The 27,726-nt window shown below is 37.3% G+C and overlaps 2 protein-coding genes across 2 annotated transcripts; both read left to right on the top strand.

Annotated features, from left to right (window-relative positions):
• The first annotated feature begins 1,291 nt into the window (after positions 1-1,291).
• Positions 1,292-4,837, top strand: LOC122659437 (protein trichome birefringence-like 4). The gene is made up of 5 exons (XM_043854547.1): positions 1,292-2,198; positions 2,393-2,585; positions 2,762-2,961; positions 4,157-4,315; positions 4,426-4,837. The coding sequence occupies exons 1-5, from the start codon at positions 1,387-1,389 to the stop codon at positions 4,760-4,762; spliced, it is 1,701 nt and encodes a 566-aa protein (XP_043710482.1). The 5' UTR covers positions 1,292-1,386; the 3' UTR covers positions 4,763-4,837.
• Positions 4,838-23,097: 18,260 nt separating this feature from the next.
• LOC122659694 lies at positions 23,098-24,157 on the top strand. The gene has a single exon (XM_043854793.1). It carries the CDS (start codon positions 23,183-23,185, stop codon positions 24,101-24,103), a length of 921 nt encoding a protein of 306 aa, XP_043710728.1. The 5' UTR covers positions 23,098-23,182; the 3' UTR covers positions 24,104-24,157.
• Positions 24,158-27,726: the final 3,569 nt, after the last annotated feature.

Here is a 27,726-nt window from a genome sequence, read left to right as displayed (position 1 = left end):
CTTGGCTGACTCCTGGCAATGAAGGTTCTATCGGCAACTTGTACGATGGTATGGCCTATTTCTGATCCATATAAATGGATCTTGGAGTTACGTAATCTTCAACTATGAGTTTTGATGTTACTAAATAAAGTGCTATTATAAAAAATAAAAATAAAAAAAACATAAAATTTGCATTAAATATTGTACAAATTTTAATTTTTTGAAAACATTTTTTTAATCGTGCCTTTCAGAATAAAATAAGAGACAATTAAAGAAGTTACAACTTCTTACTTCACCACTTGGCGAGAACAAGATCTTTTTTTTTTGGTAAAAAGAACAAGATGTTCTCATTAAATAAACTTTCAAGGAGCCTTGGAATTTTAGATGATATGGAGTTTGGAATTCTAAGCTTTCAGCAAAAAAAAATTTTGAATCTTTATTGGATGTAAATTGTAATAGATATTTATTGAAATGGAAAATCATACCCAATCAAGAACCTCCAAATTTGTATAAAAAAAATACAACCAGTTTTAATACTTTAATTCAACCTTTACTTTGCACCTGATTTTCATCAACACACTTTGACCCAAAAAAATACACAGGGTCAGCGTGTATGGTGCAATCGGGTGGCGTTTTTTACCCAAAAAAATACATAATGAGATAAAATTAGGATCGATGTTCTTTGTGCTGGGGCACAGAATGCGCACAAACAAATGGAGACGGTATTTCCTCCATTCAAGGGGGTGTGACGATCATTTCTCCCACCCCCATGTGTTTGGGCGCAGCTTGCGTCCCAAACACAAAGAACATTTGGCCTAAAAATTATTATAGGAGAGGGATGAGTATGCTAGCACAGTAGCACCTTATGTGTTTATCTTTCTCTTCCACCCCCTTGAAATAACTCCCTTACTCCTCAAAGGGAGGAAGAGAGAGATAGACACATAAGATGTCAGTATATGATATACCATTTTTTTTTTTGGCATCCAAAGTTCCAAACATAGCTGCGTTCTGCATGAAGAAGGAGACTCCTTCTTTGGCGTTCAAAACTGCGGACGTGTCCATTTTTCCTTGAAAACCTCAGGAATAACCATAGAACGACCGTACCAAGGATCCGGAATCCGTTCAAACAATGCGGAGACCCCATACCTACTCTCTCCCTCTCTTTGGTAATCTCTCTCTTCTGTTCTATCCCCAAAAAAAAAACAAATTTCTCTCTTCTGTAATATTCATTTGCGAAATTATATTTTTAGTGTTTTTTTTTTCCTGAACAGGGAGAGGTTCAAAACCCTCTTGCAAACGACGCCAATCTAAATCAATTCAGACCTGGATTGGGACTTCTTTTCAACCAATCCAGGCCTGAAAATTTGTTGGTTTGTGGGTCTCAAGGCAATTAACTTTTTGTGATCAATGGCAAATGTTCCGGTGGAGCTCTCAAGAAACATACCATGCTCTCTCTCAAGATCAAGATCCCAGCGTTACGTAACCATAGTCTTCATACTTGCTCTTTTCCTCCTCGTAGCAGCAATTCTCACCAAAAACTCCCCGGCCGCCGCCGCTTCAAATCTTGCTTCTCGGCTTCTCTCCAGATCAGGTTCCACTTTTTATTTCTATCCCACCACCACCACCACTACTTCCTCCTTGGAAACCCATATTGAATCTCCCCCTAACCCACAAAGCAACCATAGTCATGTCGATAGTAATATAACAACAACAACAGCTAGTGTTGTTCATAACAACACAAATAGCAGTAGCGATGGCAAAGCTCCCAATTCAAGAAAGACAAAGATCCCTCCACAGCTACCAAAGAAGCACAGCGATGTCAATGTCAATGTGCCTTCCCCTTCCCCTTCGCCTTCGCGTTCATCTCCGTCATCGCCTTCGCCTTTGTCTTCGCCTTCGACTTCACCTTTATCTTCATCTTTGCATTCGCCTTCACCTTTGTCTTCGCCTTCGACTTCACCTTTATCTTCGCCTTCACCTGCCACATCGCCTTCGCCTGCCCCCGCCATGGAAGTTGAAAGATCAAAGACCGATGTGGTTAAAGACATGAAATCTTGTGATATATTTGATGGTAACTGGGTTGTCGATAATGGACCCCCTGCCTACCAACCTGGTTCATGTGCATACGTCGAAGAAGCCTTCAATTGCTTTGAAAATGGACGGGTAGAAGATAATTTCCTCCGATATCGATGGCAACCACGTCGGTGTCAAATTCCAAGGTCCATATTTCTTTTTCTTCGTATTTATTGTTTATTAGGTACACGGTAAATCAAACCCTTTAACATATCTCATGCTAAGTTGATCCAATCTAACGCACATACAGAGGAAACAAGGTATTCATGATTGGTTTTTTTCTTTATTTATATATATTTTTCTGATTTTTTTATGGGTTGGAATTGTTATTGTTTTGTAGGTTGGATGGAAAAGAGATGTTAGATATGTTAAGAGGGAAGAGACTGGTTTTTGTAGGTGATTCATTGAATCGGAACATGTGGGAATCTCTCGTCTGTTTTCTAAGGGAGTTTGTGATGGATAAAAAAACAGTTTTTGAAATTTCAGGGCGGGTTGACTTCAAGACCCAAGGGTTCGATGCCTTTAGATTCGAAGTAAGTCTTTGTGTAAATTTTGATTTACACTCATCTCAACTCTGTTTTCACTCTTCACTTACGCATGCATGCATTTAGTTTAATTTAATTTCTATTCATTTGGAAAATTTTAGAAACAGTCTCTTTGCGAAAGCAAGGATAAGGCTGCATAAATTATTTTTTTCGTTGAATTGTAGGAATATAATTGTTCAGTCGAGTTTATCCGATCACCATTCTTAGTGGAAGAATGGGAATTCACTGATAACAAGACTGGAGCTCGGAAGGAGACGCTTAGGCTCGACCAAATTGAAGAGTCGAAGGCCTTTAAATACCAACATGCCGATGTGCTAATCTTCAACACAGCCCACTGGTGGACGCATCCAAAAACTACTGAGGGGTAACAATTTCAGTTTTAACATGGCTCCATTTGTTTTTCCTTGGTAAAGAGAATACCATCCTTTCGCACGTGAAATGACCGTCATACCCCAGGTTATTTCCATCTATCTAGGGGATGTGACGGTTATTACGTGTGCCTTTGTGTCTAGGTGCAAGGGCGGCGCTGCGCGACCTGGTGGAGTTCTTTCTCCCTTTAAAATTTAAAATTTTTATACATTTTTCGGGTTTTGTTCTTCTAAGTTTTTTACAACAAAAACAATAATTAAGCTTTATCCCAACTAAACGGTGTTGGCTACAGAGATCCTTGACCTCCAATCAACTCTATTTGAGGCCATACTTGATACAAGGCCTAAGCTATACATGTCTTTCCTCACCACTTCTCCTAAGATCATTTTAGGTCTGACCCTAAATCTTTTAGTTTTTGTAATTACATGCAGTTTAATTGTAAATTTTCTTTCCACATAAAAATTTCAATTTCTTGAGGCACCATTTGTTGCCTTGAATTTGGCTAAAATGGCATTTTAGATAACTATTTTAAGTAATTTTATCATGTAAAATAAATGACAACTAAGCATGAGAAAACCTTATATATAATGATATTTTACTCATACTTTACCTCCCACATACGGTTTTTTGTCCTTTCAAGTGTGGTGCATTGCCCAGTGCACCACACTTGAGAATCCAACAGTAAAAACATGGCAGTGGCATCTTTTTATCCTCTCAAGTGTTGGGTTGATGGTTGGATTCTCAACTGTTGAGAGGATAAAAATCCCCCACAAACACACATTGGAAAATTTTTCCTTTTACTATTTTACATAGAAACAACGTATTATGCAGATACAGAAGATATACTTCTATTAATATGCTTTCCATATGATTTTCTATTCTTTTTTACTGACAGAAAATATTTTGTTCCCACTCTTATCAATTATCATACAACATTATTTGCACAAAAATATTCTAAATGAACATAAATACAAAAAATTATTTCTAACTCAAAAATACTAATTTGGAATAGAAACACAAAAAAAAAAAAAAAAAAAAATTATATTTCTGACTCAAAAATACTAAATTGTAATAGAAACGTTGTCATACAAAGCCTTAGTTTTCTTTGTATAATAAAGAAATAGAATATCCCCAGTTATAATTTATGTCTTACATTTTTTTTTTTTTATCTTTCTTGTTGCCCAATTCAGCAAGGATTACTACCAAGAAGGTAATCGGGTATACAGCAAGCTCCAAATGACAGAAGCATATACAAAGGCCCTACACACTTGGTCTAAATGGATAGATGCTAATATTGATGCTAACAAAACCACAGTCTTCTTCCGAGGTTACTCATCTTCTCATTTTCAGTAAGTCCTAAGCTCAAATCTTCATTACTTACTCTTTATTTTTTGAGTATTGAAACTTAGAATATAAAGAGCCATTAAAATTTGAAACATTGTGTTGTTGGCAAGTACAGAGGAGGGCAATGGAACTCCGGAGGGAGTTGCGAATTCGAGACAACACCGATAACAAATGATTCTTACCTTAAACCATACCCTGAGATTATGAATGTGTTGGAGTCTGTTCTTGGGGAGATGAGAACACCAGTGTTATACCTCAATATAACAAGAATGACAAATTACAGGAAAGATGCCCATCCAGCAATTTTCAGGGATGCCCAGAATCATAGACAACCAGGAATGATACAAGACTGCAGCCACTGGTGTCTTCCTGGAGTTCCAGATGTCTGGAATCAGATGCTTTATGCCCTTCTTCTCACAACCCATCATAATCCCCAATACAATTCTTCTTGAAATTTTGCTTTTCTAAGAGATTCTTTTTGTAGTTTTTGTGTATATTCTATTACTTTAATCATAATTATAAGTGAATCCTTTCATGATAACACAAGGATTCTTGTAATACAACACTGTAAGTTGATCTTCTTTTTTTTTTGGTTTTTTTCAAAAAGATGGATGTTGAATGAGATTTCCCTGTCACACATGAATTAGGTCTAGGAAAGGTTTGGGCTAAACTACACCCCAAAAAACAAAAAAAGAAGAGAAAGTTAGTCCATGGTGTAGTTTTGGTGAATTCTATGTTGGTCTAGGTATTGAAAACTATGTCATCCTAAAACCATAGTTAGTTTGGAAACATGGGAGAGAATATGTCACACCCCGATTCTTGAACAACAGGGACACATGACTGGAACGTACATCTATACTCCAATCTCCTACCAGGATCATTGATGCAGTATTTAAGGTAACTCAATCACAACAACGGTTCAATAGATCGAAAGAGAGATCATTTAATATTAATAATATCAGAGTAGCGAAAGCAATGTTATAATAGTTATAGTAACTGTGAAGGTTTATCAAAAGGGGTTTACAACCATTTCCAATTAGGATTTATGTATTACATAGTGTCTAGATAATACGTCACTCATGAAAGGAAATCAAAAGAATGCTAGAAGTATCAAAAATGGCCACCCAGCCCAATGTCATTACTCTCCCTTGTAGCACATCTCACAATTGCAATCTGGTCCATGCTCCTCTACCTCAAGAGTCCACCGATCCCCACTGTCATCCACAGGAATCACGTACTCTGAACTACCCGGCTCCACCATACCTGCATCATCATCTAAAAAGGGGGTATCCTTGAGGAATGAGCTCCACTGAGCCCAATGAGTAATTGAATCACACAAGCAGGCGCATATAAACATGAATGACATATATCATGATGCATGAATGCATTAATTGATTTTTCACCTAACATCACATCATAAATTAGGTCTAGTACTACTGCAACACCCTAGATAGCATCATCGGCTCTCCACCACTCATACCCGGATTTCGGAGATGATAAACCCGAGTTGCGCTGGGAGCCTATCGTAATCGTCGGTCCCAGCACTTAAATCAGAATCGCTGGCTTACCCAACAAACCCCCAAATTTAATCCCACTACCATGGTTCCAGTCCTACATCGGAATCGCCACTCTCAGTACCTATATCAGAATCGCCAATTCCCCGTGGAGGATTATCCAACACATAGACCCCTGTTGGGAAGGGTCGCAGTACTGGGTATTGTATCATCCTAGCCAACATCCAACTAAATGCATAATAGGATACGCACATGTATAGGCCAGAAGTCGAGTCCATAGTACTTACATCGGTCTCAGTATCCTCTCGCCCTTCTAGCTTACACATGCACATACGATTATTTTACTTATCGATCCCAAGCCCGGCGCACACTAACGACACTTGGATCCCAACAACTACGTACACACACAACTCATAATCACTATTCGTTCTCATATCTCAACACACATCCATAATCCATTGATATGCATGTCTCAACACATTCTCACATCCACATTCATAGTCTCACAATAACAATTCGAAAGTAAACATAATTTCCTAAACATATACATTCATCATGGAAACAACCCTACATAACTGCCATTAATAAATAAGCATAATAATCATACATTCTTGACAATTAAACAAGCACGTGCATGAATGGCATTCACATAGTATGGGTGCAAAACATAGTTAAAAACTATGTCATCCAATAACCATTGTTGGTTTGGAAACATGGGAGAGAATATCTGGACTAAGGTGTTGTTCTAAAGGAGGACCAAGCATTGAAACCATCTAATCTGGTCCGGTTCGGGTCTAAGATCAAAGTAGTCAAAAACAAAATGGAACTTGGTTCAGATATTGAAAACCATGCTATCTAGGACCAGTATTTTTTTTTTTTTTCTCTAAAAGGTCATGTATATTAATGAATGAAAGAAAATTACAAAACAAAGACTGGCAAAGCTAGAAACAACGAACAAAAACTGCCAATTCAAAACCGCACCTACAACATTGCCATCAGCAGGGGGTCAAATAGCAGACAAGCAGAACAGACTAATAAGAGATAGAGAGGATACTAGCGGCATCAGAATCTAAGACCGGTATTAATAGTATGGAGAACACTTTATTTTTCCCAATGTATTTTGAAGCCTTGGTAAAAACCAGAATTAGGTAGGATGCATGATGGCATGGGCAATATTCAGACCTAATAATTGGATCTAAAACATGTCCATATATTGAAACCATGTAATCTTATCTGAGTTTGATCAGGAATGTAGAGAACAATATCTAGATTTGACAAATTCAAATCAAGACAATTGTCACATGGTTTTCGAACAATTAACATGTTAGTAGTCTTGTGTTTTTTTTTTATCATGGTTCTAAGTATTGGTATCGTATCGCCCGTATCGATGATACGTATCGGTTTTGCTAGTCATCGATACTAATATCGTATCGGTAGCACAATATGTACAAGGGGTAAAATGGTCAGAAAATGCATTTTTTTAAGGAGATTCAGGGATAATTTTATCTGATACAGCCGATCCAGATTGATACCTTATCAATATTGTATTAGTTTTGTAGATTACCGATACAGCTGATCCAGGCTGATACAGTATCGATTTTGCAAGTTATCAATACCCATTCCGATATCGTGCACTAAAACTATGATTTTTATATCATACTGGTTCTATGTTCAATTACATGATGCATGAGGCTTGATCAAGTAGTACATTGGTATATCCTTTTTATAAGCCAGAAGGTATGAAATTAAGGATTGCAGTTTCACTATAGCGTGTGTGCCTTCACACATAACTACGACACATGGCTTTTTGTGTGCAGGGAATGTTCCATGTACGCTCACTCACAGCCGTTCAGATGGAATCTATTCTGTGAGAATGTTTCATCTGAACGGTTGTGAATCGTTCACATACATTCATGTACGTGAACATTCACCCCCCCCTCTGGCTTTTTGGGCTCGACCTTCGAAGTGCATAGCATGTGGTGTTTATGTGAATGTGCATAATGCAGTCATTCTTGGCTTTTCTAGAAATGCCCTCTTTTCCCCAATACGCCATTATATTGTTGGATCTTCCACTTTTTTTTGCCTTGGTACGTTGTTATGTTGCCAAATTTTTCACTTGTTAATTCCTAATGCATCATAATGCTACTGGATTCTCTCTTTTTTACTCTAATGAATTGTTATGTTGCCAAATTTTCTCAAAAGTGGAACCCTTTGCGCACGGCCGAGTAGACTAGGTGCCTAACACCTTCTCACAATCATAACTTAACACTTATCCTAGCTTCTGAAACAAGTCTAAGCCTTATCCATTTGACTTCATTCTCTTCATTAAAATGCGGAGATATTTATGAGTCCTATATCCTTATCTAGGTGGCAACTCCCAAAAAAACCAAAACTCCCTTCCCCCTCTCTACCAAAAGGGAGGGTAGGTTCCCCGTAAGTCTTTGGAATGGAGACTTTGCTAAGGACATCAGACTTCTAATTTGAAATCAATCCCCCTGATCTTGTACAAGATGATATGACAAAGGGATACACCACATACCTTTATTGACTCACTTAGTTCAAGGGTGACAGGTATATTGGTGTTCCTTGTCAAGAGAGACCTTATGTCCCAAAGCCACCCTTTCCATGCATCATGTATGAACATAGAGCGAGGAGACCTAACAACATGACAACTAACATAACAATTGTTTGAGACTTAGGTTAGAACCCCATTTAGTTAGTTCAACTTGTTTTAGTCCTTATCCATCAAAGGATGAACCGGGTCCATCTTTAACGTTGAGATTCGAGTGTTTATAACTACATCAATGTTGGTTCCTACATCCCCACCAAAATATTGGTACTGTCGAAGTGATGCCTATGCGACCAATCCACTGTGGTGTATGATCTAAACCTTGTAAAGGTTTCACACATTCTATCTCCATGTTAGGGATAGACCAAGTTCATCTACCACATGTTTTTGACAACTATTTTGATGTATAACTGGCTAAAGGGTTTGTTCTTACCCAAGATTGCCTTGTTTGGTTTGGTTGGTTTGTTTTGTTTTATCTAATTTTTGTTCAACCAAGAGAGTGTATCCTTCACCTTCTCGGATCTTATTAATTTCCTTTCTTCCCAGTTTAGCTAAGGGTTGCGTGAGGTTCTGTCTTTTGTGTCTTCTCACTCTCACACTCTTTAAAAAAATGAGTTCTGCAGCTTAAGACTAAGAGCTGCGTGAGGTTTCATCGGAAAGACTTGGGCTAAATTGTAATTTAATAGGCTCATGTGTTACATCCTTCCTCTTTTAAGTGTTTTGGCTCTTCGAAGCCTTTTTCTCACACTTTCCTTTATTCGTTGGTAATGGTTTCAAGTTCAGAATGGATGTCCCAATTGGGTAAGACCGTGAGATCACAATAAATCTGTAAATTCTTATTATTAATAAAAAACATTTTTTTAATATTATTACCCTCCCTAAACCCTGCGGTGGCGAAAGCCTCGTGCATTAGATACACCCTACGCTCTTCATCTGAAAGATAAATAATTTTTTTTCATTGAAAATTGTAGTAATATAATTGTTCAATCGAGTTTATCCGATCACCATTCTTTGTGGAAGAATGGGAATTAACGGATACAAAAGACCGGAGCTCAGAATGAGACATTTACGCTCGACCTAAGTGAAGCATCGACCCTTTAAATACCAACATGCCTATTAAGGATATAGAAGAGAAAGCAAATTCAAATTCAAAATTGAATTTGAACTCCATCAACGGTTTGCAGGTTGATCGAGTCAAGGCTTATCCCACACAAAGTGCTAACAGTTTCTCCTCTTCTTATCTCTTCTCTTCATCACCTTGTATGTAGGAGTTTGTTTTGCATTCAAACTCACTCCTCTTTGTTGTTTGAAATTTAAATTCAAATGTAACGTATATGTCACACATGATATAAATACAACATCACCATAAGATTAAGAGTGCAGTGAACTCTTATCTTCAATATCTCCTAGGTCTACCCAATCTGATCTTCTATTGTTATCCTTTCATGGTATACAGAGCCCAAGACTAACGTCCAAGCAATTATGGCTGCTTCAGATTCCTCCACCACCACCACCTCCTCTATTCCATCGATAATTTCTCCAACAAACATAGTTCAACTGCTCCCAATCAAGTTTGAACGAACCAATTACGTACCTACTCTGGAAGTCCCAATTCCTTCCACTTCTATGTGCCCACGACTTATTTGGTTATGCATGTAGATGGAAGTTTTCAATGTTCACCCCAAACTTTGCCCCCAATGTGCTAATCTTCAACACAGACCACTAGTGGACACATCCAAAAAACTACCGAGGAGTAATGATTTCAATTTTAATACGGCTCCATTTGTTTCAATGTATAATAGCCGGAGGAGAAAATTTTACTATCAAATTTGATTTTTTTTTTTTTCTTGTTTTAAAATTTTAAAATTTTTACACATTTTTAGGTTTTTGTTCAACCTTATCGCAATTAAATGGAGTTGGCTACATGGATCGTTGCCCTACAATCAACTCTATTTGAGGTCATACTTGAGACAAGGCCTAAGCTATGCAAGTCTTTCCTCACCATTTCTCCCAAGGTCATTTTAGATTTGATCCTTAATCTAATAGTTTTGGTAATTACATGCAGTTTAATTATAAAATCTTTCTACATAAAATTTTCAATATCTTGATGCACCATTTGTTGCCTTGAATTTGGTTAAAATGGCATTTTAGGTAAGTATTTAATTTAGATAATTTTATCATGTAAAATAAATAACTAATAAGCATGAGAAAACGTTATAGATAATGATATTCTACATCATACTTTACCTACCACAAACACACATTGGGAAATTTTTTCCTTTAACTATTTTACATAGAAACAACGTAATATGCAAATACAGAAGATATACTTCTATTTTCATACCTAAATATACAAAACTCACAGGGGGATCTATAATTATCTTTATCTCAAAGGAGGTACGTGTAAATTTCCCATATATATAAGTTCAAGAGGTTTAACTTTAGACAAAGGGATAATGTTCTCTGCACAGGGGCATGAGATGCGCCTTGACACATGGGGGTGGGCGAAATGACCGGCTCTCCCCCCCCCCCCCCTAAATGTTTGAAATCCTACTCACTACAAGAAAAAGGGTTTTTGGCGACATTTTTAGATGGGCCTTAGCGGCGTTTTCTAATAAACGCAGTCATATAGGAACATTCGACTTTATTAACAAACGTCGGTATATAAAGTATAATAAATAGATATCGTGGCGTTTATATGTAAGTGCCGCTATAAGTACATCTTTGGGGGCGTTTGGTTTGAACTGCCGGGGTATGTAACGATACAACGGCGTACATTTGTAATCGCCACAGTAGCATACATCTTTAGGAGCGTTTGTTTTGAAATGTTGGGGTATGTAAAAATGTATCATATATCGTTGGGGGCGTTTACTTGTAAACGTCGTAGTATCATGCTATGTTCATCCCCTGCCATATGTATTTTAAGGCGTTTAGGAAAAAATGCCGTTGTATGCGGAGTTTCACGAAAAATCTCCAAGCTCAATTCATTTCCCGCCTCTTGCCGCGCCCTAACGATATCCTCTCTAAACTCTCAAATCACAATCCCTCACGTTTCTCTCTCAATCTATCACGATCCCTCAAATCTCTCTCAATCTCTTGCATTCTCCCTCAAATCTCTCTCAATCTGTCACCGTCCCTCTTCTCTCACAGTCCCACTTCTTCTACTTTTCTTGTGCTTTTTGGTTACCCTCTGTTCTTCGGGGGTTACCCTCTGTTCTTCGGTTTCCTTCTTCTTAATCGGGGTCTCTTTTTTCCCCAACCTGATCAATCGATTTATTCTTAATCTGGGTTTCCTTCTTCTTCTTAGTCTGCGTCATCGGCCTGTCGAGAGTTGGGTTTTTAACCATGCTCATGATTGCGTTTTTCTCATGTTTATGCCTCTCTCCTTTCTAGATTTTTATCTTGTCTTCTCTGCTTGAGGTTACTTTTCTCCTGGTGGTCAGAAGACAAAGGTGCCTCTTTCCCTACAATATTTTGGTTTCGTCTTCTTTGCGTTAGGGTTCCGAATAAATTTGGTAGGGGCTTGTTGAGAAATGGGGTTTTCTATTGGTTGTTTACATGAGCAGATCTATAGTTGAAACGAGACGGGCAGAGAGAAGACAGAATATTGGTCATCATCGGAGAAGATCTACCGCCGTAGGCGAAGTGAGAGAGAGAGCCCAAGGAAGAAAAGAAGGTAGTTTTTGGAAAAGCAGAATGTTGAGGAAGAAGATCGATCTAATAATCTTCTTCTAAGATGGCTTCTCTTTCTTCTTATGAAAGATGGCTAGCTCTCAGCACGGGCACATATTTGGTTTGTTATAAACATCTCCCTCTCTGTCTAAGTTATTGATTATATAATTAGGTTTCATTGTTGAGTGATGAATTTCGGGTGATAGGCATGAAATTAGGGATTGAATTGGATGGTTTGCTCAACTATTCCATTGATTTCGTTTGAATCATTGCTTGTTGGAAACATACCGTCGATGCGACTATAGAATAGCTAATACAAATCGTATATAGGTTGGACCTATCTTATGGTACAGACGGTGTCTCTCTCTCCCCTCCCCTACTACCTTTTCCTTTTCGTATTTGTTTTGGTAAAAAAAGAGGGAATATTTCTGTATATCCATATTGGAAGTAAACTCCTTTTGGGGGTGTTAAGATTTGGCCTTACATTTAACTTGGAGGCCTGGATTGGTTATAAATGCCAATTGTGCAGTAGAGGTACTATGCCAATATTAAAACAAACTCATATATATCCGAAAGCCCTCTATGTTCAATCACCACATGTATCTCCATATATAAGAAAACAGTTCACTTTCAAGCAAAATAGTGGGCACCCACTTCAACTTCAAGATTGTTGCTTTGGAAACTGTTGTGAACCCTTATAATTAAGCATGAGAGAAATATTCGATGAAACTATTTGTCTTGGTTTTATGCACAAGATATTAACTCTAAACTGAATGAATCAATGTTCTCTTTCCCGAAGCTGTGTGTTAGCCATCTGTATTCAATTCCTATTTTAGCTTACTTTAGGGAGTATTCTAATTGATTGTTGAATGTAAATTGATTTGATTGATGTGACACGAATTCTCTTTTGTAAGAAAACAATGGTATGCCATCATATATTATATGAGCAGATTGCATCACTTTCTAGTTTCTAATGAAACTATAAACTGCTTCGACTTTCCACTCTGCCATGAAGGATGAATTTCAAGTTTGCAGTCCTCTATGTCCATAGGATTTATTTTACATTGTTATAAATGTTTGCATGGCCCTCCTTTCAGTTCCTCATTTGCTTTGTTTATTCCAGTTAGTTATTGATAGAGAAACGAGAAAATCAAAAGGTTATGGGTTCTTTGAGTATAAATCAAAGAGATAGCTCTTAGTGCTCGTCGCAATCTTCAAGGCTATGAGATCAATGGCCGCTAGATATGGGTTGATTTTTTGGAAAATGATAAAAGTGCTAACTGAAACCATAATCGGATCATTAAACTAAATAGAAGCATGTTGAGGAAATTATCTATTTTCCTTATTGTTGTTTAATGATGGCACTTTACCTAATGAGCTTTAAAAACTTGTGTCCATGAAATGTTGAACTTCTGCATGCCCATTTTGAAAATCATCCGCCAACTTGGCAGCCTATTACTGTATTAGGTTTATAACATGGAAAAAGAGCACTTGTGAACTTCTAATTTAATTATGTATTTATGTATTCATGTGAGAAAGCTTTTACTCATTGTAATATATGTATAGGTGTTATTTTTTTCTACTGACTCAATAGTAGATGAACATTTAATTTAATTTAATGTTAATCTCTCTCTCTCTCTCTCTCTCTCTCTCTCTCTCTCTCGGATTAAATTATTTACAACCCTTTGCTTGCTTCTATGAGGTAATGCGCTTCTACTAATTTCTCATTAATGACAAAAAGCGTTCCCTCACCCATGATTCAAACCTTCCTCTCTCTCCCCCACCTCGAACCATCGTCCACCCACAGTCTTGACCTGCGGAATGGACACCTCCCATCGACACACCTGCATGCAACATGTGTATATCTTCCATCTCCCATCCCTCTCTCCTACATCTTGCCCTTTCTTGCTGCTCCGGGAATGAGGCGGGGATTGCAAAAGCGATTCAAGTTTGGTGCGAATAGGATTGAGGCTACATACTTCCCTTTCTTCCTCTCTACAATTTTTGTTTGTTTGATGAATTTCTAATTCTTGCTTATTCCTTTGTTTACTTTGTTCCTTTCCCTTTCTCGAATGTCCTTCTCTCATTTCCCTGGTTTCGAGAGATACATCCCTCCATTGGCTTCTTACATTGTAGAACAGAGAAGAATACACAGTTATCTCTTCTTGGAATCGGTGTTGTTCTACATCCCTAATTATCTAACTAATTTTTTTTAACATTTTTGTGTGTGCTATCGTTTGTATGCATGGAAGTATTATCTCCTATATTTGAATTAATGGAGATGTAATCGTCTGTGAACCGTTAAATTATTATTTTTTTCCTCCTTTTATCCGTTTTTCCTGCATCTTTTTTGAGGTTGGATAGGGTTTTGTTGGCTATATGTGGATAAGTGTCGCCCATTGAACATATGCTTTTGATTTTCAATGGAACTCATACCAATCAGGTTTCTATTTATGAGATCGACAAATTTCTTCAATAAATAATCTTTATCATCTATTTTTCATTTGGATCTCATGTGGTTGAATTTCATTGAAAGAATCATAGATATTATTTGTGTTAAATCATTGTTACTTAGGTTTATACATTTGTTAGGGTCTCATAAGATATTATTTTCTTTCCTCTCCTAGAGCCATTGTAGTTGCATGATGTGTGTATTTGAGCAAGTTAACATTCATGTAGAGAAGACACCATGTGGACATTAAAAATCATGGATAAGCTGCTACTAATTAGGTATTGTGAAGATTGAGAGACCAGCTAAGAAAAGATCCTACATCTCAAGCATAAACGTTATTAGATTGCAAGTGAAAGTATTAGATGACTATCATGGGATGTTGAACATGGTTTGCATCTGTCTCATTCCAATATATGTTCATTGTGCTCTGCAGATTTGTGGTTTGAATTTCCCGGCGTTGAAGGTGCACATAGCCCCACCTTCCCCTCTATCTTTTTGGATGTTGATGTTGGCTCGGTTAGGTCTCTCTCTCTTTCTCTCTCTTATGTTTCGATTTTGATTCGGATGGTTATTAATCAATTTTGGATTGGATATGATTCGTTTGACGAGGTTATGCTCTTTAAATTATTTGTTGTTAATTTATTCTTGTTACATTCTGAAGGCATTGGTAATTTTTCCTTCTCTTTTCGTTGTTTTATTTGATATTTTGGATTTTAATGATTCTACGTTTTCAATCTGTTCAAACCTATGATGGCTAATTTTACATCTATTAATTTACTTGATTACGAGAATAGAGGCACTTTTCTTCTACCTATGTTTCTCGACTCTTTGCTCAGTACTCTTTCATCTCTTCTGTGGGTGGTCATTTTGTATTTCTCTTAGTATTCCTATTTAATCGTCTAAGATTTTCCTCTACTACTATGAATACATTAGTGCATATTTATTTTTGTAGTGATATTAGCTTGAATGGCATGAACATGAATGCTCTTGTTCCATTTTGTTTGATCGAGAAGCTGTTGTTTCGTCTTCTATGTTGGGTTTTCATGGCTTCTCAACATGTGTACACTTTGGGAACCTTCTTCATTCTTTGACAGATCCTATTCTTTTTATTTGTTCTAATTATTTTTTATGTTGTTTTCCTTTTAATCTTGACATATTTGTTCACCAATTTTTCTCTCTTTTTTGTTCTTTTAATTAAGTTTTGGGTCCCCCGCCCCACTTCTCATGAGCTTACTTCAACACTTTTATGTATTTATGGATTTTTTTATACTTCCTTTTTGTTAATAGCTAGGAATGCGTCATAAGGTACATGCGATTAGGTGTAAGTCCCATAACTATGAGCTCTTAATGCTTCAAATACTGATGTAAGTGGAATCTTTTTTTTTTTTTTTGGAGCTTAAGCAAGTAAAGTTTTAAAAGTTAAAACTTAAAAAGCAGCTCATTCTCTAACTTCTTCTTTTCCCAATTTTCCATTTTATTCGAACCCTAGCACCATGACCTTCCCCCAAACCCCAATCGTCTTCTTATTCTTCTCCTTCTTCTCCATCTCCATCTCTGGTTGCAGCAGCGACGAATCGGTTTGTCCTCTTCTTCTCCATCTCCATTCGGTTGCAACGCGACTCGGTTCCTCCTCTTCTTCTCCATTTACATTCGATTCGGCGGCGTTTGCTTAAGGATCCCTCCTCGCCAACTTTCTCTTGCAGCAATTACATTTACGTAAGAATCTCTTTCATTTCATTCTATTTTGCATTTAATTTATATCGGTTCTCTAAGATGGGAAACGTGGTCCGTGAATCGAAGTTTCGTTTCTTCTCCTGTACGTTTTTTTTTTTTTTTGGTAAAGCCCTGTTCGACTTTCATATAAAAATCTCTTTATTTTTTTTTTTTTGGCGTGTAGATTTGCTTGCTACTACTCTAACAGCTTGGTTCTCTCGACTTCTCGGTTGCTAATACAAGACGGTATAGCGAAATCCCCTTGTATATCTTCTCTTTTCAGCTCTTGTGTTGCTTGTGAGTTGTGACAGTTAATAGATTAGAACACTACCGGGTTATTTTATTTTCTTGTTGTTCTAATTTAATGGTTGCGAGTGTTGCACTATTGTATTGTCTCTTCCGAGGTATCGGTTTTATTGTGCTTTGGTGAGTCTTTCATGTTGGGATTCGTTGACAATAGTATGGCATTGATGGCTTCTGCCACAACTTCTCTCTCTAAGGAGGTACCCAGCGGCGGATTTCATGGGTTCTACATACTCTAACGAACATAGTTGTCATGGCGTCGCCATGGCGTCTGGCCGAGAGGGCTGCATGGCAACCTACGCCATGGCGACCCTCTTTGATTTCTTCTTCCGACTCTCTTTCCCTCTTCGATTTCTTCTTCCTGTCTTGATTTCTTCTTCCCTCTTCGATTTCTTCTTTCCCTCTTCAATTTCTTTCGATTTCTTCTTGATTTCTTCTTCTGTCTTCTTTCCCTCTTCAATTTCTTTCGATTTCTTCTTCCTGTCTTCTTTCCCTCTTCGATTTCTTTCGATTTCTTCTTTTCCTCTTCGATTTCTTCTTCGATTTCTGAATTTTCTTCTTAAAACTTGAGAAACAATAGAGAAAAATAAAACATGGCTTGAGTATACATCTATTAACACATTAAAAATAGAGAAAATAAAAAATAAAACATGGTCGACATGCTCGCCATGGCAACGCCATGGCGGGCGACATGTCGATATATCGACGTGACACCCCTCCACCGACTTGGATCGCCGTGACGCCGTGACAACTATGCTAACGAAACCGGTGCAGTTCTATTTAGATAAGAGGCGGCACTAAACTTTTTTGGGTAACGCACTTAACTAACATTGGCTATTAAAGTGTACATAATAGCCACATATTGACCCACTTGGATGGGTGGTCCATTGTTTGGACTTTTTTCTTTTTTATACCCACTGTCTAATGTAGTCAATGATTGGAAAATTATTCACTTGAATTCAGTCTAGACATTGAGAGTGACTGGAGTAGTTAGAACTGATAATGGTGTAATCCCAAACAATCTCTTCTGTTCAGCCCTAGCATATTCTTAATCTTCTTAATCTCGGATGATCGGTAGCATTATAACTACGTACTTCTCCGAGAATCCTCATCTTTCTCACCAACACCACCTTCAACTACCCATTTGAGATCTCTAGCATAGATGATTGCTCCCCACCTCCCGTTACAAGAGTAATGATTGGACACCATCTATGTAGTTTCTTGGGGATGAAAACATGATGTCCTATCCTCCAACATCTACGGTAATCTGAATTTGACTTCATACTTTTCTCTTGGCCTACTAACTTATTATTCTTATAATGACAATGGAGATGTTGATGAGGTAATGATAGTCTTTTCTTCTTTTGTAAATTGGTCTAGATGTTTTTAAATGAGTAGCTTTCCGTGTAGCAAACTTCACTTGATGGCATAGAGTTGTTCATGGTTCTTTCTCAATAATTACTCTTCCTTTCATTCTAATTCCCATTTTGTATACTACACTCCCCATTGCTATTGGCTCCCTAATGCAACTCTAGGGTACATGGAAATTTGTTTGATTCATACATGCTGTTTTTTTTTTCTTTATTTTTTTTTTTTTATAATGTTCTAGAAACTCCGGAAATAAGCAAAGATAGGTGTTGTGGTGTGGTGTGGAACTTTGCAAGCGATTCATCGTGAAGAAGTTGTTTCATGGAACAAATTTTGTAAAAACATGGCTTCCTTCTCCACATTATTTATTTTTAATTGTTGCTTTGTATTTATTTTCTTCACTTTCGAATAAATGTGTCTATATGTTTCCCTTGTTAGGTCAATGTACATTCTTGTAGAGTTATATGAGACAAGAGAGAAGAAGGTCGGAGAAGGAGAATAGAAAAACAACGAGCATTTTCAGCCAAGGGAGTAGTAGTTTTCGGGTTCTTTGACTTTATTATCTTTTTCTAACTCAAGTAGGGAACCTACTCCATTTGGTTTAGGATTTCCTTTGTTCTCTTTTCAAACTTGGATATTTTTGGAACTCTATTTTCAACCTTAAAGATATAAGCTATAGCATTATTTTTTTCATGGTAGTTTAGGCATGTTCTTTGGTTGAAATTGGATATAGATGATGTCTTGAAAATGGCCATGTTTCTTAACCGAAAGTTAGCAAAAATGTGTCTGATAGTTCTTTCTTAGTTTGTTCTTTTGGGGATATCATTAGAAGATATGATTGAATTATACGATGACATAGAGATGATGTATCGATCATTGTAGATTCTTCTTTTTGTTCTCTATGATACTTCATGCTACATGTCGCCTATTGCGAGTTTGATTTCAAACCGGACATTTTTGACATGATCAAGCTAATAAAGATTGGTACATGGTTATATGGCTGCGGTAACGTCCATTTGAATACTAATGTCAATGAGTTATTGCTAAATTTTGTGTGTTTCTTGGCGTTGCTTGGTGATTTAAAGCACTCCTGGTCTAAGGTGTTCATTCATTGAAGACATCGAGCAAAGTACATACATTGTTTATTTTGTTTTTGAATTTTAATAATTTGTCATAGGTTGTAAGTGTCCTTTGGGGTAAGGTAGATTAAATGTAATTAAGTTTCAAACGATCATTTGTACAGGTAAATTTAAACTATTTTGAATCCACAAAAATAACAGGTTAAAGGATTAGGTAAATAAATTTTTTTTAAAAAAATACTATATGTAGCGGCGTTTCTTACTAAATGCCGCTAAGTGTGTATATTTTACCGGCGTTTAAGAAATGCCGTTATAGGATATTTTACCGGCGTTTATGTAAACATGTCGCAAATAAATAATAATTATACCAACGCTTATCAATATATAGCGACATTTCAAAAAACGCCGTTATAAAGTATATATGGCGACATTTGTTAACAAACGCCGGTGAAAGTATACTTACACGGGCATATGGCATAAACGCCGTGATACATTTCCGGCGGTACATATGACGACATATGTGCGGCGTTTATTACAAACGCCGCTGAATCATATAGCGGCGTTTTGTTTAGCTACGCCGACACTTAAAAAACGCCGTAAAAGACGCCTTTTCTTGTAGTGACTCCTGTCCCGCCCCATGTGTTTGGGTGCAGTCTACACCTAGATACGCTCCCGGACAGAGTACATCACCCCTTAAACAAAATATATAGCTCATTTGGCAATTGGGCCCATGGACCGGAACCCATTGGATGGACATGACGGTGTCACCGGCCCTTTTAAGTCATGAACTAAAGCGTTGGACCTGTTGGATTGTAACCTTTACGAAGTCATGTCAGTAATCATGGGTGGATCCATGTGAATAGGTGATAAAAAGACCCCATTCTCAATCCAATCCACTACTAAAGAAAGTATCAAAAGGCCCCGTTTGTTTAGAGGGAACTTAGGTGGGGTGAGAGAATTGGGGTAGAGGAAAGGTGCAGTGTCTTGATATATAGTTCTTGCATTGGTACCCCTGAAGAGATTCTTTCTCTCCGACTTATCAGTTCCACTAGAAATCCTTCCTAAGCATAGTCATTGCTTAATCTATAAATTGTATGTAAAGTTTTCTTTGTTTTTTATTTTTACTGGCTCTCCCCGGTATTTCTTTTGTAAGGGAGGTGTCTTTTTCCTTGGGCAGCACAATGGGCGGCGGAATTTCTGTCATACATGAGGAGCATGGCAGTCATTCCGTCACCCACTGTGTGTGGGTATGGGTGTGGGTGTGGCCCCTACGTCCCACGTAAAGAACTTTTTCGCATATTTTAATAATGGTGATGATGGTAATAGCATAGAAACCAAACCGCATAGGTGGAACCTAGACACAAGGCCGCTGCACAAGTTTTCCCCTTTTAATATTCTTCACTTGAACTAAACTATAATAGCCAAATTAAAAGGGGACAAAAGGAAAAGGAAAAGGGAAAAAAATAATTTATATGCACCTAATATTATTAAAAATATCTATAGATAATTTCTTCAAACATATCAAATTTCCTAGTTAGCCTTCATTACATATTTCTTTTTGTTCAAACGTCAAAGTTTTTCCATTTATTATTTATTATTTTTTTTATTTTTTAATTGCTCACCAACTTAATTTATTGCGGTATATTTAGTTGTTGGAAAAATATGTCAGAATGTAGCGAGAACACATTTATCTTTAAGTTGTTGAGCCTTCAAACAATCTTTGTTCCACGAAATCTTAGGGATCCTGTAACAAAAACTATGTTAGCAAAACTGGAGGGCTGAGTCGTGCCATTTGAAATTTTTCTTAAGATCGTAGACACCCGCAATGGTGTAGCTAGGTGAATTGCGAATCTTGGGCATTCAACTACTATACCCCTTCGAGTACTACAATACTATGTTAAAACTAAAAGTAAATACTTAAAACAAATTTAACTTGAAACACTTAAACAAGTGTAGAATGAGATTTCTATGCTCACAAAAGTGACTTGAGATTACAACCCAGCTCACCCAAATGACTTGAGAAAACTTGGTAACCACAATGCCTAGAAGTACCCTCTATTTATAGAGGAAGAGAGACTTCAAGAGAAGACTTGAAGAAACAAAGTTTCTCAAGAAGAGGAAGAGATAAGTCTCTCAAATGAAAAGACAGAAGACTCTCAAGAATTTGAAGTGAAAGATTCTCAAAGATAAAGAGACAAAGCCTAACAACTTTCTAGGAAAGACAAGTGTAACTTGTAAATACATTAAAAATCATGTGAGAATTTAAAAAGGGAATAGACATATATACAACTTTCTAGGCAAGACAAGTGTAACTTATAAATGCATTAAAAAACACGAGAGAATTTAAAAGGAAATCTTTCAAAATTTTAAAATATTACTTTAAAAAACTAAGAATAGTTAAAACGAGAATGCCTCACAACAAAACTGATGGCATGTTACAACCGAGGTAGGATGAATGAGATGTGATAAAGAATATTTTCAAACTTACGCTCTAAATGGATTTTCAAAGTATTAATTTGGAACACGTTTGTACAGTTCATCAAAAAAATATCAAGCAATTTAGAATTCATGCCTATGTCACGTGGTTTAATCAATTAAGAATGTCAATAGCATGTGAATTTCTAAAGGAATTTTCTCATAGATGTCAATTAAATAATTTGTAATCTTATTTTTTTTCCTTTTATTATAATACGTTTATTTGTTTTTTTTTTTTCAATGTGAATACATAATGTCGTTTCACATGTATATTTAAAAATTATGTAAGACAATGACAACCTTTGATAGTGACACTATGATGAGTCACTTTCAAATTATTTTTAAAAACCTTTTATTACTCTTGACTTATAATTTTTAGTAATAAGACAAGAAGTGATCAAAATAAGTTTTAAATTCATCAGTTGAAAACATAACATGATTAAAACGTGTCGCAAATTCTAAATACACTTATTTTTGTCAATGTGCCATCAGTTGACAATTTACTTTTAACCCCAAAAAAAAAAATTTAAGTTCTAAATACACCAATAGGTGTCGATTATATAGTCCCATGCATAAATATATATTAGTTGAGATAAATTGATCAACAAATTATTAATAAATATGGAAATATGTTTAAAATGACTCCATTTTATAGATGATCGATTAATGATGGATTAAAATCAATTACAAAATTCCTAATTTCATTCTTCATGACACCCAAACGCAACCTTATTAGTACTCTTTGACAAAACAAGTCTTAAGCTTGATAAGATAGTTTATGCTTCAGATAAGATAGTTTAAGCTTCGGATAGAGGTTAAAGCTTTAGCAGTCTCAACTCAAGAGTCTCTTGGCCCCGACCCTTCGCATAAGCGAAGAGGCAGGCATGGAGCTAAAGCACGTGCGAAACCTTTTGTTCTCTTTTCTCACTTCCCCTCAATGAAGCCTCGAACCATGACCTTTGGTTAGGGCATGTGAATATTTCACGATCGATCGACGTTACAAGGCGGCTGGTAGCACGTGCCAAAACCTTGGTTTCCCAATCGGGGGCGAAACCTTGGGTTTCTAACCAAGAGCTTACTTACGTACCACTATTAAAACGTGTCACAAATTCCATCCCTCCACGTCATCACAGCTGTACAAAGCAGAATAGAAGTGATTGAAATCCTCTACAGTCTCTGGAATCATGTGGTGTGGGATTGAAAATTCGACATGTGGAAGAAGTTTTATCCAATGGTGCGTGCTCAGTGTTACGCATTTTTTGTTTTTCTGAAGCTTAATATCGTTGCATATTGTATTTTTTATGTGTCAAGCTCTCAGGCCACACTGCAGTGTATCATAAAATTAAGGCACTATAAAGGAATTTTTTCGGAACAAAAACAGGTGCCGTTGGATATCCTGCCACGTATGACTCCCAAGTGCCGATGCGTCAAGTATATTCTTTTAATTTTTCAAAAAGACCCTTTCCTTGTAATTATTGGTTTACTAGACCATATACTCTCTTAAAGACCTTGACGAATATTCGTAAGTAAATTCCATTTCCACCCCCGACGAAACAGATAATTCTTTTTCTCCTTCTTTGAAAATTCCCTGAGATTTGTATCGTATTATAAATGTGACTCTCATCGCAGCTTCTGATGTAAAGTTGCAGTTTACTCCAGTCTCTCTCTCTCTCTCTCTGCTCTGCAAAACCAAATTCGCTTTGAGATTCGCGGTATTGTGACGAACAATGGCGGTTTACGTGAGAACCAAGCGAGTAACAGATCCTCTCAACGACAAGGTCAAGGCGTGTCTCTCCGGCAGAGAGAACCACCGTCATACCAGCTACAACAGCAGTGGCAGCGAGCATTCCCCTTGCCTCTCTGACCTCGTCCATGGCTTCTTAGAAGACGAATCCAGCGACGTACAAAACCACAACGAATCCTCCGATTTCAACCGCGATTCCTTGCTCCACGAAACCGTCGATGCCATCAATAGCTTGCTCAATCCGTCTGTCGATTCCAATCAGTTTCGGATCTGCCTCCTCTCTCTCGTCTCCAAAGCAGTGGATGACTTTGCGTGCGTGAGATCTAACATGTCAATTTTCCGGCGGAAAGTGATGACATATCTGAGAGATGCTGGTTACAATGCGGCGATCTGTAAGACAAAATGGGAGAGCTCCGGCGGACTCACCGCTGGAAACTATGAGTTCATCGATGTCGTCAGATCTGATTCATCTGAAGGCGAGTGGCAGCAGAGGTATATCGTTGATGTCGATTTCTCAGGGGAATTCGTAATCGCTCGTCCGACGGCGAACTACGAGTGTCTACTTCACGTACTGCCGAATATTTACGTCGGTAGACCAGAGGAGCTGAAGCAGATCGTGAGATTAGTGGCGGAAGCGGCGAAAAGGTCACTGAAGAGCAGAGAGCTTTCTCTACCTCCATGGAGAAAGAATCGCTACATGCAAACCAAGTGGTTCGGTCCGTACCGTAGGACTGTGAACCAGGGTCCAGCCACGGTCTTCTTTCCGAACGATTTAGATCATTTCTCCGTAAAATGCCGGTCCATTGGGTTCGATACCGTCTCCGACGATATCAACCGGTTCGTCTTCCCCACGGCCGGTGACTCGAACCAGATAAATACAGAAATTTCTTTTTTTGGAAATTAGGGACGAGATTGGGACGCGGCGCATGCCAGCGTCCGGCTTGCGGGCGAGACGAAGTGGGGAAGAATGAAGAGAAGATTTGTATGGTGGTTGGGCCCCACTGAGGTGATAGTGAATGTCAGTTATTAGGGATACCTGTTGGGGTTGTCATTGAAGAGTAGTGACGTGGATATAAAATTGTACATAGATGAGCTGTCGTTTGAGGAATTTTTATCGTCTCCTGTTACAGCACGGTGCTGTAATGCATCGGTCACTGCAGAGATCATGTGCACCATGTGGGGTCTATTATGTCATATGATGTTTGCAGCACCGTACGATGCAATACAGCACCGTGCTGTAACAGGAGAGGATAACGATTCATCGTTTGAAGCAGTTGGTTTTCTTTTCTTTTTTTTGTTTTTTGGTAAATCATGCGGTTGGATCTTCTATCTATTTATTCATTAGGCGGAAGGCAACAAATAATTTTTACAGAAAAATTAACGAAATTATTTCTTCTAAATCCATTCAACTATTATCACTATCAAGGTTTTCTATGGCAGTTTAAATGACACGGTTAATTCAACTTTTACACGTGTATAGTCTTTGATGATATGGACTTTGAGGTTGTGTTTGGTATGCACTTTTGGAGTGCATTTTTTAGGTTGATTTTGCATTCTCAGACAATAAAAACAACTATTTTTACTATTCGAGAATGCAAAATTGACCTAGAATGCATTCTTAGAATTCATGCCAAACATAGCCTTAATTTAAAATAGGCCACCTTGTTCTTATTTGTACCCTAGATAAATATATTTGTGACCATGAACAATAAGGTGTGGAATTAATGATGATTTTTTGTTTTCTTGAGGTGCTAGGCCTTAGGGCTAACAAGGAAGGATCCAGATCCTCTACTGTCGAGCTGTCCGGTAGGACTATGTTGCCCAAGCACGGTGCTGCGTGCAATGACCGCCTTACCTCCACTCGGGCAAGGCATTTGGGCAGGGGTAAGATGGATATTGCACATAACACCGTGTCTAGGCAGCACGGTCCTGCCTGACAGCTCGACAGTAGAGGGGACCCACGGGACCACACTTATTACTATGCTTGTACTACTATTTCAAAAAAAGTGGGGTAGGAGGGTAGAACTCTCAACCTTTTCTAGACTTAAGGTAGACTCAATTATCTAGCCGCTTGTCACTAAACTAGAAGTTCATCCCCAAATTAATGATGACTCTAAAGTCCAATCATAGGGATGAATCATCCATAAGGAATTCTTTATTCTGTATGTGTGAAGGAAAACTTTTGCCTTAAATAATATGGGAGTGACAAAAAAATGGTATTCCAACATGTTATAACGGGCTTTGAAATTTAGCAAGACATACTAGTTAAGATTAAAATATACAGTAATGCAGATACATAAATGGAGAAATTATTACCTACATGCCTGAACACAAAGTTAAACGCAACTATCACACAACAAAAATCCATATAATATCCTTATAGCCCATTTCCAACTTTCAATCTTAAAGTTCAGGACAAAAGTTTACTGTTGGAGACTGTACTGCCCACGCCCAAACACAAGGGGGCAAAATGACTGCCCTACCCCCAATGGAAAGTGGAATTCCACCACTCATGATGCCCATGCACGTAGGGGCCACACTCCTCCCCACAGAGAACTCATTCCTAAAGTTTATTTGAATTAAGCAAGCAACAATCAATTTTCAAGCTAACACAATCAATTATTTTGACCACTTATCAAGTATGAATGAAGAAGGCCAAGGGAATGTAAATCACCTCCGAAAATCTATAATGCAACAAAGAGATTGCAAATATGTTGATAAGCTCAAGACCACCTAAGGGTGTGTTTGGTTGTGTAAATTTGTTGGAGTTTGCATTGATTTTGGATGGTTATCCACAGAGTTACCATCTATAGATTCGTTATTCTGGAAAAACTGTTTAGTTATCATGATTCTATGACATGACTCTTTCTGAAAAACTATTTGATTACCCAAAGTCTGTCAATTGGATTCATCTTTAATCTATCGGAAAAACTGTTTAATTACTCTGAGTCTATCAGTTGATAAAATATTAGTTTTTATATTAAATATTAATTTTTTATATTAAATAATATTTTTAATTACATATTATTTTTTTAATTAAAATATTAGTTTTTATTTAATTGATTATTAGTGTTTTATTTTTTAATAAAATATTAATTATTAAAAATATTGCTTCTAGGTTTAATCATGATATTTAAATGTACTATTGAATCAAGTGGTCCATATGTGAGTTCACCTTAGGTGATGAACTCACAAATGAAGCAATTTTAGTACACATGTGGAATCAAGTGGTTCTTTTAACTCTATAGAATTACACAACCAAACAATTTTAATAATTGAGAATCACGATTGCACGAAATTTCCATCTGTGGATTTATGCAACGAAACACACCCTAAGGCACGTACACTGTAGATTTATTCTAGGACCACCTACTATATTTGGGATCTTAGGATCTCAATCTTTGAATCTCCTATAAGATAGGTACCAAAATGGTCTCCCCATTGCACAGTACTTCCACAGCAGGAGAAGCTCCCAACAACAAAGAATAAATTAAGTACATGGAGTCTAAGGTTCTTTCTGAGTTGTAATTATTAAGTAAAAGCTCCAGCCCATGGAGGGTTGGGATCTCCCCATGTGGGTAGCTGATTCCAACTCAAGTAAGATAGGTAATGAAGCAGGGATATGAAACAGAAGCAAACCCAGTTACTGTAGTCGAGATTCTCCAACCTAAACAACTACACTAAAACAGAGGCAATAGGCTATACACAGAATTGCACCAACCCAACCTCTGCAACATAACGCAGGTGGCCGGATTTGGGCTAGCTTCAGTACTTGAAGAACCATCACATCCATATTTAGCTCTTGATGACGATCGAGATTGTAAATCACCTACGACCAAATCAAATCTGGTATCACAAATTAATACATATGTGCTGTCAAATCTTCGCTAGTGATGCAATCCAATCCACAGTGACAGCCAAAGCAGAAACCTTATCGTTTTAATGATGAAAGAAAGGATACAGTTGTAGGAAGTATAACATTTACTAGTTTTCAAATCAAGCATCACAATAAGTGGCAGAGCTAGAATGTGACATCCCATAGTAGTTAGAAGGGAGCGTTTTCCTATATCAAATATCAAATATCTTTTCATGTGTCAGCTGCAATATATCCATGGTTTTAGTGCACAGTATCGGAACGGGTTTTGGCAACACACAAAATCGATATGAAACTGATATGATATCGGTCTGGATCGATTGTATATATCAAACAAAATTATTCTTGAAATTTTTTAAAAATTGAGTTTTCTAACCATTTTACCCCTTATCCATACCATACTAGTGATACGGTATCGACACAATGTCAATATCGATAACTAATAAAACCGATACGTATCGCCCGATACGATACCGATACTTAGAACCATGAATATATCCATGAATCTCTTTGATTTCTGACAAATAAAATTGCACTTTCTTGTTCATGTCTACTAATCCCCAAACAATAGGATTCCCTCTTAATGTTCCCTCCTTGCATAATTCCTCTCCTGTTCCCGAAAAATATATCTTGTGATTCTCTTACTAGTACAG

This window comes from Telopea speciosissima, chromosome 4 (assembly GCF_018873765.1).
Source record: "Telopea speciosissima isolate NSW1024214 ecotype Mountain lineage chromosome 4, Tspe_v1, whole genome shotgun sequence".
Taxonomy (NCBI): domain Eukaryota; kingdom Viridiplantae; phylum Streptophyta; class Magnoliopsida; order Proteales; family Proteaceae; genus Telopea; species Telopea speciosissima.
The sequence above is the reverse complement of the archived record's forward strand: the minus strand, read 5'-3'. Positions and strand labels throughout refer to the sequence as shown.

What these genes read in the sequence shown, in the direction of transcription:
- LOC122659437 (XM_043854547.1), top strand. Translation starts at nt 1,387, where the DNA reads ATGGCAAATGTTCCGGTGGAGCTCTCAAGAAACATACCATGCTCTCTC. An exon ending in CGTCGGTGTCAAATTCCAAG is followed by an intron (nt 2,199 to 2,392) that starts GTCCATATTTCT and finishes ATTGTTTTGTAG; the next exon opens with GTTGGATGGAAAAGAGATGT. An exon ending in TCGATGCCTTTAGATTCGAA is followed by an intron (nt 2,586 to 2,761) that starts GTAAGTCTTTGT and finishes GTTGAATTGTAG; the next exon opens with GAATATAATTGTTCAGTCGA.
- LOC122659694 (XM_043854793.1), top strand. Translation starts at nt 23,183, where the DNA reads ATGGCGGTTTACGTGAGAACCAAGCGAGTAACAGATCCTCTCAACGAC.